We start from the raw sequence: 18639 nt of genomic DNA, 5'->3' as shown, positions 1-18639 counted from the left end.
TCAATTCTAAAGCCCTGTTTTTCTAGTACAACATACTGCTCCGCGTTGGTAAAGGAGTGAAACGCATGCATCCTTTGCATGCCCATCTGGAAAGGAGACTGTACCAGATATAGAAAGTGATTTGTTCAGCTTAGTAGGGTGTTATCTAAAGGTCAGGGATTCTTCCTGAAAACTAGGCAAAGGCTCAGGGTCGTGGAGAGAATTCACTTATCTCCAAACTTCTGAAATAATCAAGGGTGAAGTGAATTACTGTATAATTAACAAAACAGGAAGAACATGTATTTAATATACTACTGAATAGTCCTTAATTACTAATATTTTATTATTCCTTATGGAAAAATGCACATTTAAATAAAAGTCCTTAAAAGAATAATCTCATTTCCACTTAAGTTGAAAGCATGATACTACTCTGCTGTGTACGCTACATCACCAATCAACCAATACTTACTCAGGTTTTGAAGTAACACAGCATGATGGTCTTCAACAAAATACTCTGACAGCTACTACAACACTTATCTCCTTTCACAAAGAAAATCAAAAGTAATGACATACAAACAAAATAAGCAATTTAAATTTTAAGAAAAGTGGTACATTTTATAGTAAATAAATCGCCAAAAATGAAGTTGCCAATAACATAAACTTGTCACTTTGTTATACTCTATATAAAAAAGACACTGAGACACAAAATTATTGGACTGCAGACTTAAAATAGTTAATGAGGTCTACACTTCAGAATGACAAATACCTCCACCCAACTCTGTATCTCTATCAAAACAAATATTTTATGTTAAGATTCCCTTTTAAATATCTATATACGTATTTCCATTTAATACTGTTAATCAAACCCACAGTCACATTTATTTAAATAAGAATTAAATAAACTGCCCCAAATGTTGATTTCATTATCACAAAACCTAAGTATTTTAAATCACAACTTCAGGATGGTATATTGTACACGTTGGTTCCTTAGACAACATTAATGAGCATATTTTTAAGGATATATTGTCATCTGTAGGTCAGGTAAAGCTTTATTAAATGGTAAACACTTTTAACAGTGCAGAAATACAAGTTTCAAAAACAAATACATTCAGAAGATCTGCTGTTCAAATAATATCTTTTCAAAACCAGGTGGAGGAGTATGATAAAATTCACTGAACTGGCAATCCAAAATTGCACTGTCATCAACTAGAGATAGAAAAAAAAGAAAATAAATTAGAAGCAAACACCTTAATTTGAATGAATACATAAATTATAAACTGTTTTCATAATGCCATAATATTAATAGGCAGGAAGAATAAACGCATCTGCTATCCAGGTTACAAAACATGATCCTATTGGGTAAAAACCACAATGAAGAATAAAATCTATCAAGAACACTGAAAGGAAATACATCAAAATATTACTAATAATTATTTCTAGATGATGTAAATATCGGTAATTTGAGTTTTTCCTTACTTACCTACCCGTATCTTCTCAATTTTACACATTAAGATAAATTACTTCTTAAAAAATATTTTATTAAAAAAATTATAGATTCACAAAGAGTAGCAAAAATAATACAGAAAGTCCTGTGTACCCTTCACTCAGCTTCCCCTAGTGGTAACATCTTACACAACTACAGTACAATATCCAAACCAGAAAACTAACACTGATACTAACACTGTTCATTAGACTACAGGCCTTATTTAGCTTCTACATATCTTTACCAGCGTTTACTCAAGAGAAATGAATGCATATATCCACATAAAGCCTTGTGCCTGAATGTTCACAGCACCTGTATTTGTAATGGCCAAAAACTGGAAACAGCTAAATATCCATTAACAGGTGAAGGGAAAACACAACTGTGATATATCCACACAATGAACAATACTACTTGGTAATAAAAATCAATGAATTGTTGATACATGCTACAACATGGATAAATCTTAAAATAATTATGCTAAGTAAAAGAAGCCAGACAAAAAAAGAATACAAATTGTATGATTCTATTTATATAATACTCTAAAAATGCAAGATAATCTGTTGTGACAGAAAGCAGATAGTGGCTGCATGGGGTGGGTGGGGAGAGGTGAGTAGAAAGCATTAAAAGGGGGCAGGAGGAAACTTAGGGGTGATGAATATGTTCATTATCTTGACTATAGTGATGATATGGGTGTTCACTTTATAGCTACTTGTTAAACTGCACATATATGTTTAATACACATTAGTATTTTATACTTAATAATAAATGCAGAAAAAAGTTAAGTACTGGATTTGACATTCATGAAGTCACTAGTGATTTTAACAAGGGTGGCCTCAGTGAAGTGGTGGTAAAGGCACCCACACCGGTTGAAGAACAGGTGAACGATACAGTATAAACAGTGACGGAAGCTATTCTATAAGAAATGCAGCCATATAGAGAAGGGTAAACAGAGGACTGGTGAGGGTACGAGTTTAAGGGAGGGTATTTTGGAATGAGAATGATTCAGAATGTTCAACAGACATTGAAGAGAGAGGTTGATGACATGAGACAGAGACGAAATAATGACAGTAAAGTCCCAGAGTCGGGGAGTTTGAAATCTAGACCAGAGACTGAGTTTTCTGAACATGAAGGGCACCACTTCCTCTAAGATGGGATGGGAAGAAGGCAAGACTGGAGTAGATCCAGAAAAGCTTCAGGAGGATGGGGAGGAAAGCTGGAGTTTACCACTGATGGTCTGTTTCTCTATAAACTGGAAGGGAAGGTCAATCTATGGAGAATGAATAGGGAATTCAAGAACTACAATGAAAGTCTGGAATGTGCAGAGATGTAACAACACTTTTCTTTAGTGTTATGCAGTGTTGTCTCTCCATAGGTTGAATGCAAGAACTGACAAAATGAATGACTGGATGGATCTAGGATTAGGGATGGGATAGAAGACAAAGGGTAAGGGAATTTGAATTTTAGTTTTATCTTTGATAGTATCTGGCTAAAATATTTGATTTAATTGGACTGATTTATCAATTTCAATTTATAAAATACATTACTATATATAATTTATTACCTTTAACTTTATTACATTAAAAATAATGCCAAATCAAAGAAACAGTTTAGAATAAAAATCTCATTTGCTATATTCATTTATAACTCAGTCATTCTACTGATATTTATTTCATTTCTCAGACTAAACTATTTTGAATATTAAGCTACATTCCCATGTATTTAAGTAAATACATTTCTTTTAGGCTTACCCAATATTGCAAATACACTAACCTATATCAAGCTTAAAAATACACCTTTACATGCAAAGACATGCGAAGATATAGAAGGCAAAAATCACTGAAAAGTAATAATTTAGGAAAAAAGAAGATAAATGAAAACCTTAAAATAAAGCATAAACTATGACTGTTATTATCAAATTATTAAATATTTTTGTTACTGTATATTTTTCTGCCATTCCGAACAAACACTGCTACTTTTCCAGTAAGTTACTACAAAAAAGTTAACAATTAGTTTTTATTATGGCTCAAATCCTTAGATTAATTGATTAAAGTAATTAAATGAGAAAATGTTTTTAGAGCAACTAAAACCACAGGCAGAAAAATCATATACCTGTTGATTTAAAGTTGATAACATAAAAAATGAAAAATAGAGTGATAAAGGCACAGTGCTTATGTATATTTTTTATAAAGAGAGACACCTTATTTTTTAGAGATACAAATAAAATAGTTAAGAATAAAATGGTATAATGTCTGGCATTTGCCTCAAAATACTGCAAGGAGGGGGAGATGAAGAACAGGAGGACTGCAGGGAGGGGATGAAACGTGACTGGCTACTAGTTGATAATTGTTTGAAGTTGAGTGATGGGTACATGAAAGTTCATTATTCTATTCTCTTCTATACATGTTTGAAATTTTCTGTAATAAAATTAAAGTAACTAACTGGTACAGAGTCATCTCTAAGTAACCCAATTCTTGGAGGGATACACTTGTACAGAAACTATAGTACTTACACATACATGGCTATCAAAAGCAAAACAATCAATATGAAACCATTCTAAGTCAATATTTCTCTCAGAAGAGTTTTAACATTTAGGTAATTTTATAAAGGTAACCAATGCTCAATCTACATGAAATTCCCATCCCTATTTCCCAAATATTCTTTACAATTACATTTCCTGGCCATCTAACCCTCTCTAACAAATGGCAGAAATATCTTTTTGTAAATTCCATAAAGCTTTTTGGAACTTTCTAGAATATAAGACTATATGATATAAAAGGGAATATGGTTATTGCATATTTAAGTATAATCATTGTATTTAGCAAGTTTACTTTTTAAATATATGGGGAATAAAAACTTTCCTTCGTCCTGTCAAGTGGGATTGTGATAACCTACTGAGTACACTACAGAGGTCCTTATTAACTTGTCCAGCCTTCCGAATGACAGTTATAAAGTTAATGAAAATGCTAAGCAAAAGTTAACATATATCTAATAATGTTTAGCAATATTTTAGCTTACCATAAACAACTGGATACACTGTCCCTCGTATACCTGATGCTGGACAATGCATGTTTTTTCCATTCAAATATACATTTAATTCTACATGGTCATATGTAATACCCTAGGAAGCAAAGTAAATATTAAAAAGGGTAAAAATATACATGTTCCATAAAAACCTGAACAGCCAGAAAGCACTGATTGGGGAGCATGGAAACACAAAAAACTAAGCAAAAGGTCACAACAGCTTGTATTAAGGTTTACAATTAGGTAGAATTCACTTGAACTGAGCTAAAAAAAATTAGTGGTGATTATGTGGGGGGAAAAAGGTAAAATCCCAAGAGTCCACATTAAAGGTAAAACTAAATCTTAGTATTATATTCAGATAATCTGGATTTTATATTTTGAATATTAAGATGATATAAGTACTATATACTGTAAACGAAGAGACCTTTTAAACTCATATAGAAAACACTGCTCTTTATATACAGAATTTGATCTCAAGGGGGGAAAACAGTGAAGTTTTCACCATTAGGGATTATTATCTGTCACTGCTTTCAATTGTGATGAATTGTCTTTATACAACTTATTTCCAAAAAGAAATAATATATTTCTGTATCTCTTTACCTTGGCTTCAAATATGTCAAGTGTATTACCAAGGTAAAGTGGGTATTTACAACTGCATATAATTGGTAATTAGTATCAAGTTGAAAAATAGAAAAACAACAGCTCAAAAGACTTTAAAAAGACAATAGAATAAAAATATATTACTTTGTACCTTATTAATGGTACACAAATCACAATTAATAACAATTATTATTATTAAAATGCTGGAAAACAAATAATCTGTATTATGTACCAAACACTATTCTAGGCACTTCATATTTACTCATTTAATCCTCGTAAGATAGGTATTTTTATTATCCCCATTTTACAGATGAGGTAGCTAAAGCACAGAGAGGTCAAATTTACCTGAGTTTGCACAGTTAGGAAGTGGCAGAGCTGGGATTTAACCTCATGCAGTATGGCTTCGGAAAACTTATTCTTAATTGTCACGCAATTCAAAACTTCAAAACTTTTAAGAACTTTTATACTTTTAAAACTCTCTTTAAGACTTTGTACAATATTTACTAATTGATGACAAAAAGAGAGCTTTACTTTGAAGAATTAAGAATAGACAGTGGAGACCTTTTAATAGAAACCATCACAGACCAAGAAGCAACCACTTCAAGGATTTCTGACTGTGGATAAATTATATGAACCTACAAGCTTTTAAAGGTAGAAAAACATCTTACAGATGATCTAGTCTTAACTCCCTCACTTTCCAGTTAAGATAGCAAAGGCCCAGATGAGTCAATGTGTTAAGTGCTGTAAAAGATTCTCAAATCTTAGCAAGGCCAGGGTTAGACTAAACACAGAAAGATAAATGCTGCTTTTGTTTCACTTCAGTTTACATACTTAAATAATAAAGCTAAGTGATGGCTAGGATTAGCTTTTTTAATGAAGTCGTCTGTTTTCATTTAGAAAACATGATTACAAAAATAAATAAATAACATGATTCCATAAAAAGCAGTGTGTTACTCCCTTTACAGGATTACTGGGAATCTAGCAGTTCAGATCAGCAGGCTGTAGTCTGGGCACCCTTCCCCACCTGCTGGCAGCATCACCTACTGCAAGCAAGCAAATTTTCAACCCCGCCCTCCAGCACCAATACCCAGCACCCGAGAGAGAAGCAAGGAAGGAGGTGAGAACCCTTGCCCTCCAGCAGCAGAGTTTAAGTTCAAGTATTTTCTAACTTAATCTGTCCTTTTTTTTTTTTTTTGGCTGTGCCACGTGCATGAGGGATTTTAGTTCCCCGACCAGGGATCGAACCCATGGCCCCTGCAGTGGAAGTGCTGAGTCCTAACCACTGGACCGCCGGGGAATTCCCTTAATCTGTCCTTTTATATGCTCTAGAAACTAGGTTTGATTCTCTCATAATGATACCGAGAAATGTGATGTGTTCTAAGGATTTATCAATAATTATTTGCAGGTTGGGTGAAGCGACTCTGAAATTAGACTGCCTGAGATCACTCCAAGTAAGAAGTTATTACTTAACTTCTAATCTGTAAAATGGTAATAATAGTACCACCTATTTCACAGGGTCATTAAGAGGATTAAACAATTTAATCCCTGCCAGGCACTTAAAGCCATTCTGGCCCATAACAGATGCTAGATAAGTGTTTGCTATTATTATTATTGTTACACAGAATGTTTATGAAACTTCTCTGAAATTAAACTGAAAACAGCAATTTTAAAATGTAATCTGCACTTTTTTAAACTATATATAAAAGGAAAAAATAAGCATAAGCTGTTTCAGGAATGCCTCCCTGGTGCTGTAGTAGGCCCTGTTGGTACTATATGATTACTGTATAAATACAGTCATTTGGTTAGATGTTGAAAGCTTGTTTTTCTTGATTCTCCTGAGAGAATGGTATATGACTGAAATTCTACACATTAGAATGTTTTTCCTGTCTTATAATTCATTCCTCTTTTCCTATGCTATTGTCAGTAATTTAGTGAAATTTGTTCTCAAATGTTTAAACTAGGAAGATAAAGTTAATAGAGTAGGATAATGTTTTACTTTTCAGGATTCTGCTTATATTTCATCTTTTTGAGTCCTCCTTTTATCAGAATGGGCATAAAAACTCAAACTCTAATTTATTTATTTATTTTAATTTTTGGTTGCATTGGGTCTTCATTGTTCTGTGTGGGCTTTCTCTAGTTGTGGCGAGCGGGGGCTACTCTTCGTTGCAGTGTGTGTGGGCTTCTCACTGCAGTGGCTTCTCTTGTTGTGGAGCACGGGCTCTAGGCGCACAGGCTTCAGTAGCTGCAGCACGTGAGCTCAGCAGTTGTGGCTCGCGGGCTCTGGAGAGCAGGCTCAGTAGTTGTGGTGCACGGGCTCAGTTGCTCTGCAGCATGCCGGATCTTCCTGGACCAGGGATCGAACCCGTGTCCCCTGCATTGCCAGGCAGATTCTCAACCACTGCGCCATCACGGAAGTCCCTCAAAGTCTAATTTAATAATGCTGACAGACTAAAAATGACATTCTTAAATCTGTCAATTTGAGGTATCAGTCACCTCAGGGAATGAGACAGGAAGGCAAGAATAACATACAGTAGAAGTTCAGTACATCAACAAAGAAAAACATTTGTTACTGATTAACCTATCTTATGTTTGAATTTCATTTTTTAGTATAAACAGGTTGACGGCACCAACCTGACTTCAAGATTCTCTTCCACGAAATAACCATTTGAATAAGGGTGTTCTACATTATGGGTAACTGGCAATGACCTACAAACACAGAACCAACTATTCAAAAGGAAAAGCAGATTTTAAAAATGGTTTATGCCTTTAGTTTCCTTTAGTTAATTTAGGAAAAACATACTTTCAATAATTTACCTATTTGAAGACTCTTCTTCACTATTTTTTTTTTTTTTTTTTTTCAGTACACGGGCCTCTCACTGTTGTGGCCTCTCCCGATGCGGAGCACAGGCTCCAGACACGCAGGCTCAGCAGCCATGGCTCACGGGCCCAGCCGCTCTGTGGCATGTGGGAACTTCCCTGACCGGGGTACGAACCCGTGTCCCCTGCATCGGCAGGCGGACTCTCAACCACTGCGCCACCAGGGAAGCCCCACATTTTTTAAATTGCATAAAAGATCAGACCATAATTAAAAATCATTTCCACATCTTCCTTCACTCTCTTCAAAATATTGTATACTTCTTTAATTCAATAACCTGGATTTACCTTGTCTGTTTTATCTTATTATTAGAAACTCTCTCTAATTATTTACAGATTCTTTTCAACTTGGTATGAGAGCCAGGAACCGAAGGCTCTGCGTAAGGAGACCCAAGAACTCTGTTCTCAGTCAATAGCTAATGGCCTGAACTCAGTGTATAAGGTTCTTGGACAACACTGTTTGAGAGGAAGTATCTGGAAAAAGGCAGAAAGGGATCTCTGGATTACATTTTCAATAGGGTGGCTTTGGTACAGACTTAAATATATCTAGTTGGGAATAAAAACAGAGAAGTCAATAATATGTAACTCCTTCTATTCCCTGCTTTCCAAAAAAAGTTTTCTACAATCAAGCCTTAGAATATTGAGTCAGTTTTTTGAAGAGTTCTGAAAGTGAAGGAAGTTTAGTAAGGTTATGTTTAACGAGGACCAATGCTCCTGATAAAATGCTGTACTTCTTTAACAAAAGTTCATAACAAATTAAGCAATAAATGTCAAATTTTTCTCTAAGAGATCTCCAGCTGCAAAAATACCTAATATTTTCCAATATAAGGGTTAGCAAACTTTTAAAATTGTGGGCCAAGATTTCTTTTATGTGAGAGAAGCAGGAAATGATCAGCAGCCAACCTGTCATCAACTCTCCCTTAAATGGAAATAAGGGTTCATGCGTATTTTCCTGGCCAGTGGCAGCTCTAGAAAGGAGAAGGCAGTTAGGTAAGGCAGCAGCATCTACATCAAGTGCTCTCTTTGGAAAATGTACTACCTCATTAGATCCAATTCTGGTGCTTTGGAATTCAAACCACAAACTCAGAGGCAAAAGTAGAAATACTAAAAGCAGTTCAAGTTTAATAATTTACGGTGGAAAACAACTCCACAAGAAAACTCACCACCACGTCTCCCTCCTGTGGAAGGCTGTTTGCTGGCAGCCTATTTTTCTCTTCGTTGTTGTGATATAGGGCTCCATCATTTCTCATCACCAGACTATGCACATCTCGGCCAAGAGGGATCTGATTCAAGTTAACTTTCTGAGTTGCAACACCAATACCCCAGATTCCTAAAAATATAATAATTTAAATGCTCCCCAAATCTGCAGTATACAAATATGAAAGGAGTTGTTTTTAAAGAAAGTGGCGTATTATCACTAAACTATTTTTTTGTTAATCTTTAAAAAAATTCTTTTAAAAGTAGTTTGCAAACTACACCATGTTCTCTTGCAGATGCAGTACAGCCTGGGAGATAAGCGAGTGGGCCCTGGAGTTGTACTACCTAGGTTTAAATTCTGACTTTGCTATGTCATCTTGGGCAAGTTACTTAACCTCCCCCTGCTTCCTCACCTGTGAACTATGGATTCTAACAGTACTATCCTCTTAAAGTTATCAGAAGATACAGCAAGATCATCCAAGTGAAGCACTTGCAACAGTGTAAGTATTAAAAAAAATGGGTAAGTAAAGCACAGAGGAAGTATTTTTAAAAGATACTAGCTATTGTCATTATTATTATTATTATTCTCTAAAAATATTATTAAAAAGCTACACAATGAATTTAAATGGCGTGGGGTTCTATTTCAAGCACCACCTCCGAGAAGCAGGAATTTACTGTCTTTACTTTTTGCATCTATAATATGTGACAAATAATATATGACCTGGTAAGTATCATGGAGAGGAGAAAAATAATGATAAAGTGTAAAATCATTTTCTTATCCAATACCTTAAGTTCATGAGTTTAAAACCTTTTGGTCTAAATTGACTTTTAAAGCAAGTAGCTCTCTTCTTAATCTAACAGAATACCTACAACTCCCGGTTACATCTCAAAGGGTTTCCTTCTCAGTTTATATCAAAATCAGTTAGGAGAAATTCTATAGATCAAAGAATGTTTGAAGACCATGTTGTCAATCAATCAGTTTTCCTGGATTGAGTGAGACCATCAGAAAGCTGCATGTCTGGACTTCACTGTCTTGGCCTCCTAAATAATTTGATTATATAATTTATCCTCCAAGGTGGGACAAGAGTGACAGCAGGTGATAATACTAATTTCATGGGACAACAGTTCTAGACAGGGTTACAGAGTCCCCTTACTCCTAAAGAACTGTGCACACTGTGATACACTTGGGCACAACTGCCTGAAGCTTTCATTGAGGGAACAATGCTACAAACTCCAATAATGCACTTATTCTAGAGATATTATTGAGGATAGCACCCTTTATAGAAAATCCACATAAAAATTTGTATTACATTTCAGGCTCAAGGAACTATCTGCTTCTCTTGAGAAAAGGTATGTTATACTTGAGAAGATTACAGTAACCAGAGACATTATGCAGCCAGTGAGTTAACTTACAAAAGAATGGAATGGAGGACAGATTCAAATTTATTTCACACACTTAAGAAAAATCAGTATTTAAAATGAATTTAAAAAACAAGCCCCAGAGGAATATTTTATGTCATTCAAGTAAGAGTAAGAGCAGAATTAATTTACTCCACTCTAGATTTCCAATTCTGTACGTATATTACTCAGGCCATGTTTCACTAGACATTTCTTTATAATAAAGCCTTAAAAAAATTTCCCCATATTCAACACTGCCACAAGTTAACTGATTAATAACTATCATAATACTCATGTAGAATTGCTATACAACTCAAGAAACTTCAGAATTTAAAAAAAACTTTTTTTAATTTTTAATTGAAGTATAGTTGATTTACAATATTGTGTTAGTTTCAGGTGTACAGATTCATAAATTTTTAAAGAGACTTTAGACTACTATCAGAATTCTAAATCTGCCAATTGCTTCAGAAGACACTGAATCAGGGAATCTTAACAAGAGTTAAGAGAAAACCTCAGGATCATAAGTTTAACTTTATCCTAAGATAAAACAGCAAGAGTCTACACCTTATATGCTTGACCAAATGAAATGGTTCATCTAGCTGCCACTAATAATTAACCATATTAATAATAATGCTTGTGCCTTAAACTGAACCAGTATGTCGTGTCTTTTAAACACTTTCATATATATAGCTCATGTGAGGCAGGAAGGGCAGCTCCTGTAATCCATTTTATAGATGAGAAAACTGAACCTAATATAACAAAATTGACTAATTAAACCAGGATCACACAATAAGATGTGGAAGAAAATGGTCTTCTAAGTAAGCATTTGGTGTTTTTTTAATTACCTCATTAATCTTTTTCATATATTGAAAATTACTCCTCATATTTAGAATAATTAGGACTTTTAATAGTCAAGTACCATTATACCAACCTGTGGACTGGATTTTGAATTCAAAGTAGCTTTTGTTTTGATGTAAAGGTGCACTGGCTAAACAACCTCCTGTTCCACATATTCTTCTTCCATTTTTTACAATGACAACATCCGTTCCTAAACAAAAGAATATAGACACTGTGTAAAGTTTTATATTCTCTTAACCAACAATCAAGGTTAATTTGTTTCACTTTTAACTCTTGGTCTCCAAAAAACAGGGAGACTATATATACTTTGAAATATAAAAATACTGATAAATTATTTAAAATATTTAATTTACTTTTTTCCTGGGAGAACATTAATATTAATTTGTGGCTAGAAATCTTGTTTAATTAGGCAGTTTCAAATAAATAGTAATTCTGAATTATACTGAATATTTGAAACACTTTTAAGGTAGAAGTAGACTTTTTTTTTTTGGCTGCGCCACGTGGCTTGCGGGATCTCAGTTCCCCAAACCCCAGACCACGGCAGTGAAAGCCCAGAATCCTAACCACTAGGCCACCAGGGAACTCCCAGAAGCAGACTTTCTTAAACTTTAGCCAATGAATCAATTTGATGATTTCATAAATATCTTGATTTAAATAAAAACATAAACACTTAAAAGAAACTGGCAAATTAGTACCATTTTCAGTTCAATCTAAACAAATCAATCTGCTAAAAACTGACTGAATGTCTACTAGGTACAAGGTCCTATGCTAGTGCTTTGGTCAAGTAAGAATTGAAGATGAATGGAACACGGAAAGGAACATACATCTGTGTTCTTGAAATAGCTGACACGGGGCTTCTCTGGTGGCGCAGTGGTTGAGAACCTGCCTGGCAATGCAGGGGACACGGGTTCGAGCCCTGGTCCGGGAAGATCCCACATGCTGAGGAGCGGCTAAGCCCATGAGCCACAACTACTGAGCCTGCGCTCTAGAATCCGCGAGCCACAGCTACTGAGCCTGCGTGCCTAGAGCCCGTGCTCCACAACAAGAGAAGCCACTGCAATGAGAAGCCCGCGCACCACAACGAAGAGTAGCCCCCGTTCGCCACAACTAAAGAAAGCCCGGGCCCAGCAATGAAGACCCAACGCAGCCAAAAATAAATTTAAAAAAAAAAAAAAGAAATTGCTGTCATGGAAAAATGCTAATTTTAGGATTTTAAAAATGTTTGTAAGATAGCTGTTGTCAATCATATTGCAAATATGTAAACAAGATTTTAACATCATTAAATGCATTGTATTTTCATGGAAAATTTTAGTTCAAGTAACATTTGATAGATGAGAGTGAGAAAAATCTCTTGATAATGTGACTCCAATACCAATTCTTTTCCAAATATTGATTTAGGAAAGCTTATCAGAGAACATGAAGAAAGTTAACAAAATTCTAATACGTAAGAAATATCCCGTAACATCGAGGCATGTGATTCCCAAGATCCGTAACCAGTATGATTTTTCTGGTAGTAAGTGTACAAGCCAAGCAGATCTGGCTGTGAGAACTGTAGGGAACTCCTCCAGAGGGGGTTAAATAAAACTAGAACATAGTAACAAAAGGTATTAACAGAGAGGCAGGTCTCTCATTAACTCACTGTTGAATTCATACTTAAAAAATTATTTGGGACAAATACATAAGAGAAATACCAAATTTTCAGATTTTATCACAATTCTAAACTGGTTGATTTAAGAAAGACACTCTTATTTAAGGTAAAACTAAGATCCTATTATATGATTATTAAAAACTTATTAGCATCCTTTTTTTTTTTCTAATTACAAATGTTAAACCGCAAATTCTGGGAAAGTGTCTTTATACATAATTTACATCTGGCTGCCCCATATACCTCAGCAGTTTCAACTGGAGAACATCCAGGGCCCAGCTCCTCCTTGATGGCAAAGACCATGGAGTGCTTGGCATCCAGCAGACGCTCGACAAATAACTGATACAGAATTGAATGAATATGCTCTAAGTACTGTGAAGTGGACATGTAGTATCTGTTTTCCCTTTCCCAACAGACTTTGCTCTGGAGATCAAAACAGTTCCAAGGAAGCTGACTCAATCTCTGGTTTCAGGGGTACAGCTTTGACCTAGGTTAAGTTAATCAGTGCATTCCACATTTCCTGGCCACACTGACTGAGTGAAAAACGGTTATATGACCTAAGCCACTACCATCAGAGATAGTCTCAGGACTTTTGCAGAGAGAATGAAGGGATAAAGATTCTCTCATTCTTGCTGGATCTGAATGAGGAAGCCTACAGCCCAGGGAGAGGCTGCAAGTTATCATGGATGCCAGCCTTCAGGAATAAGCAGCAGAAGACAGAGGAAAGAGATGAAAAGAAGCTCAGTCCTTAGCAGCACTGAGTCTTCCTGAAGATAGTGCTGCTTTTGTACTTTTTCAATTTACATGAACCAATAAATTTCCTTCATTGTTTCAACTGTTTTGAGTTGCAGGTTTTACAGCTTGTAACTGAAAGCATCCTAAGTGAAAAACATTTCAAAGAACTATGCAAATAAATGGTTTTTTTTTTTTCATACCCAGCAATACTTTTTGGTTCTCATACATATCTCTGAGTTGGAACCACAGAACCAACTCTGAATATGCTATTATTCTCTTACTTCAATCTCATTTCTTATCTCCAAGGTATTCTGCTAGGTACTGAGATGTTTTATACAGAAAGATGGATATATTCACAGAACGTTTTAGAGTGTTTGTGAATCACTGGGGAATTATCTTAAGCTTATTCCATTTCTCTTTTTTAAGTACAAAGATATCCTACATTTGGATCTATGTGATTTGTACAGTTTCATTAATTATCAAGATTGCTTAGAAAGCCAAGGCAAATTTGAGTTTAGCCAGAACACATATAAACATAGCCAAAGTGTATTTTTTAAAAAACATTAGACATTTCCAAATGAATGGCATCCCTTTCAAAGTAGCTACCTTGGAAGACATTCATTTCTAAAAAGTCAATTCACAATTAAATATGGAGGTTGTGGCAAAAATGAAGATATTTATAAAAACTACTCCACAGAAAATCCCAAGAGGAATTCCAAATCGTTTTTAAGTGATGCAGCATCACCAAAATAAGTGACAACTTTGAAAGAGACAACATTCATTTGCATATGACATGTACAGACTATTTTCTTAACAAAAAAACGGCAATCACATTCTTTAGGTGACCTAATACAGCCTTTCACATACCCAAATACATGCATACTCACTCAGTGTGCTTCTCATATTTCAACTTAAGATCAACTGATGCTTGAAACCTGTTCCTAACTTGATGAGCCTCTCCTCTTATATTATTTGCTTTCTAAAATCATGCTTCTTCTGTGATTGAAGAATTTGAATTTACTGGAAGACAGGTTAAGAAAAGTTTCCACGCAGATGGTAATGGGGGATGACATTACTCTACTGAAAGATGCTGGGCAGCTCTGGAAAAAGGAGAACATAGTGGAATGAGTACAAGTGACCGGTTCTTCGTGGAAGAAGAGACTAGAGAAAAGGAATACTTTAAAGAGCAGATTGTAGTAATTCAGGAGTTTGGCAGTAGAGATAGAAAGAGCTAAAGCTGACCATCTGCTCCAGGATCTACGCGTGGTTTTCCTTTACTGTGTTCCTAGCATCTAAAACAATGCCTACCGTATAACGTCAGCCAATAAGTATCAGTTGGGTGAACGAATAAATGAAATGGAAACATTTTCTGAGGGAAATTATAGAATTTGAACATCTGTCTATAAATGATGATGAATAAGAAACAGATATACATACATATATATTTATGTATCAGGGGTCTATATTATACTTGGGATATCTAAGAATTAAAATACCCACATACAAAGTGGTAAACAATGATCACATCTGTGATTTAGTACATGCTACAGACATAAAATGAGCAGAGTATTTCCAGAGTTATGAAGAATCTGGGCGGGAGAGGGTTTTGCTATAAATATTAAGAATTCCCTTTGTTATTTCAATGCACTGTCCTTTAGCCAAAGAGAGATGTGGGGAAAACTGAAAGTGCAGATGTATACTTTGAAGAGAATAATCCGCAAAAAAACCAGTACTCTGAAGTAATTATAGTGGGAAATCTCTCCTTCTAGAACCATATTCCAGAAGCATGGAACTACATGGGACAAGTCTAAGAACAGAAATAATAAGGTGGTAAAAGAGGCTACAGAGGGGAGGAGAAGAACATTAGGAGAGGAGCTGTAAGCTCATTTGATAGTGGAAGGAAAAAACATAGATGCAAAGAAGCAAAGCGCCGTTTTATTTCTGCAATAGCCTGACCTGCTGGGAAGAGGCCGATCAGAAGAAATTACACCTCTAAGCGTGACTAACGGGGGTCGGACAGTGGGAGGTTTTCGTTGAAATGACAGGTTCTGACCTGAGCGGTGGCTTCAGGCTTCTGCAACTTGCCTTGTTTTGACTTTAGGAGATGAGAGGAAAATCATTTCCAATAAAACAACCGATAAATGATGGGCTAAGAGAAAGCTGTCAGGGCAGAGGAAGGAGCCGAGGACAGCTGAAGCTTTCCGAAAATGTGTGGGACTGGACTGGAGCTAGGCAGTGGAGCACTGTAGGAGGAGAACAGAGTCCTCCCCACTCCCCTCGAAGGTGACGTCTTACACGAGTCCCAGGAGGCGGCAGCCGGGAGGACACTGCGGTGGAAACGGGTAGGTCCACACACCCATCTTCCCAAGACAGGAGCTCACAGGGCTGCGCAGCTCTGAACGCAGAGCCGGGCCGAGGTGGGGTCGGCCGGAGTCTGGAGGAGACCCGCGAGGCCAAACCGGGTCCAGGGCAGCGTCACAGGGTGAGGGACAGGGCGCGGAGCCCGGCGGGGCCCGGCAGCGTGCGGTCCTCGTAACTCCAGGCTGACCCCGACCAGCCGCGCCCGACTCGGGGTGGGCCGTTGGGTCTGGGGAAGGGAGAGCCCTTACCCATGTGCTGCGTGTCCAGCTGCACGGCCGGCATCTCCTTCAGAGGGATGTGGCCCGTCCCGCCATCTCGGCAGCACCGCAGACAGCAGAACACCGAGGCGGCCATAGCTCAGGGACCTCCGACGCCGCCGCCACCGCCTACCGCGCCTAGACCGCGGCGACACCCGCCCCCACCCCCCTGCTCCGCCTCCCGCCCCCTCCCGAGCGCCGGAGGGCGTCTGGGTGGAGCACGGAGGCCGGTACCGCGACGCCGCAGGCCGGGAGGGCGCAGCGCAGGCTGAGGCGAAGCCAGCTAGGGCGGAAGATACGGAGGACCGGCTGGAGGGGCGGGGCCGAGCCGGGGGGCGGGGCTAGTGGCGAGGCGAGGCGGAGCGGGTGCCGGACGGGCGGGGGACGGCGTGCGCCTGCGCGCGGGAGACTTTTCCTTACGGGCCGCCCAGTCTGTGTGCTGATATTGACGGCCGCGCGAGCTTGTCTGGTCTCTACAGAAGCTCAGGGGTCTTCGGGTGCTGTATTCTTAAAACTGTGTCCCCCACTTCGACGTTATCTTTAGGGATGAGTTGACAGAGGCAAATCTGGCTGGGGGAGTGGGAGCTGATTTAGAAGAGCCCCACGGTTTCCCCCGCGCGCCCAGGAGTGAGAGAAAAATTTGCCTCCTGGGAGAGCCTCCTCCACACACCCCCATCACGCCCCCCGTACCGTGGCGGGTTTCTGAAGAGTTTTCTCGAGTCCTAAACAGACGCACAGGGCCCGGAAGTAATGGCTGTTAGTGACTGCACCGTGGATATGCACCCGGCGCTCTAAATTGTCGGTCCTGCTGCATTTTAGGTGCAGAGATGGGCGTTCCGTGGCCTTTGGTGCCGCGCGGCCGCGGGAGCCCAGGAAGCCACCCCGGGAGGGGACCTCTGGGGCGGGGCGGGGCGGGAGGGCGATTCTTGGCCGGCGTCTAATAGGCTCACCCTGTTCGTGGACAGTGGATTCGGATTCTCATGAGTGTGATGGGAACTCGGAGGCAGTGGGAAGGCTGCGGGGCCTCCAAGGGAAGTACTCAGTTCCTACCGCGTGTTCTTTCTTGCGTCCACGTAGGATCCTCCCGTGGCGAGCGCCTGTCATCTCCGTGCTTACTTAGATCATCCGCCCCTGATCCATTTTTGCATCTTATGATATCATTTGGCGTCTGGAGATGGTCTGGGACAACCTCTAGAATTAACCTGGCTCAAACCTTTGTTCCCAAATAAGGTTTCCATCCTGAAGTCTTCCCCAGGGTTCAAGTCTTGTGAAACTGGATGCGAAATGCCCCCTTAGTATGTAATGGGTTCCTCTACACAACTTTTTAGTGACCTGAGTACAAATATCCTTTATGGAGAATTTTTCTCCTCAGAATAGGAGAATTTTTTCTGGGTCCTGGGTCTCTGATGTTTATACAAATGGTGTTTTCATTACAATACTTAAGAAAACCTCCAAGTTTTGTACTTTGAGATTTAGTTATCATAGGATTGGTAACCAAGGTGATTACTGAACCCCTCACTGCCTATAAAGTACTTTCTTGGTAATCACTTTACACATGAAATTTTATTTTACTGAAAATCTTGACCAATATTCTGAGAAGTGTTAACGTTCTAGTTTTTTCCATTGGGAAGGAGTGGGGAGTTGAATAGAATGCTGCAGAAACAAAAATTTTCTGCCTGTGTGTGAGGTAGGCACTCTCACATCCGTATCTAATTGAATTCTTGAAAGGTTTGAGAGTGAATATTGTCTCTACTTACAGATGAAGAAATAGGCTTGGAGGGATTAAATAATTTGTGTAGCCTCAGATGACTAGGAAATAAACAAGGTAGGATTCAAAACCCATCAGTCTGACTCCTAAGCCTGTATTTGCTCCACCAGATCATGCTGCCTCAAACTCTGGAGTTCTAACTCTTGCAATTAATGTTACAATCCTCTTAAATGTGCTCTCAGTTCAAAATGCAGATGTGTGCTTTATTTTTGTATGTTTCATTAATCTCTAAACTGGCCATAAACTTCCATAACTCATGTGTTTAGACAATAAAATAAAATCAGTTGTTATAAGGTAAAATATTCAGAAATATTATTAAAAGTAGTTAGTACATGTATTAAATATATAATAAACATTCAGGCCATTCAAGTTAGTCACATCTTCAATGAAAAGCCAGAGTCTTGGGCTTCCCTGGTGGCGCAGTGGTTGAGAGTCCGCCTGCCGATTCAGGGGACACGGGTTC

General features: G+C 38.0%; 1 protein-coding gene across 2 annotated transcripts; it reads right to left on the bottom strand.

The window, feature by feature from the left end:
• Nucleotides 1-260: 260 nt before the first annotated feature.
• SPRYD7 (SPRY domain containing 7) lies at nucleotides 261-16715 on the bottom strand. 2 transcript variants are annotated; one of them, XM_032611298.1, is made up of 6 exons: nucleotides 16400-16594; nucleotides 14678-14890; nucleotides 11484-11600; nucleotides 9121-9287; nucleotides 4478-4580; nucleotides 299-1185 (listed from the first exon to the last, which is right to left on the bottom strand). In XM_032611298.1, the coding sequence occupies exons 2-6, from the start codon at nucleotides 14691-14693 to the stop codon at nucleotides 1088-1090; spliced, it is 501 nt and encodes a 166-aa protein (XP_032467189.1). In that variant the 5' UTR covers nucleotides 14694-14890; nucleotides 16400-16594; the 3' UTR covers nucleotides 299-1087. The 2 variants fall into 2 exon arrangements, with proteins under 2 accessions (XP_032467188.1, XP_032467189.1); XM_032611297.1 differs by lacking the exon at nucleotides 14678-14890 and having other exon boundaries at nucleotides 261-1185; nucleotides 16400-16715.
• Nucleotides 16716-18639: the final 1924 nt, after the last annotated feature.

This window comes from Phocoena sinus, chromosome 18 (genome assembly GCF_008692025.1).
Source record: "Phocoena sinus isolate mPhoSin1 chromosome 18, mPhoSin1.pri, whole genome shotgun sequence".
NCBI lineage: Eukaryota > Metazoa > Chordata > Mammalia > Artiodactyla > Phocoenidae > Phocoena > Phocoena sinus.
This window is presented reverse-complemented; position numbering and strand designations above follow the sequence as displayed.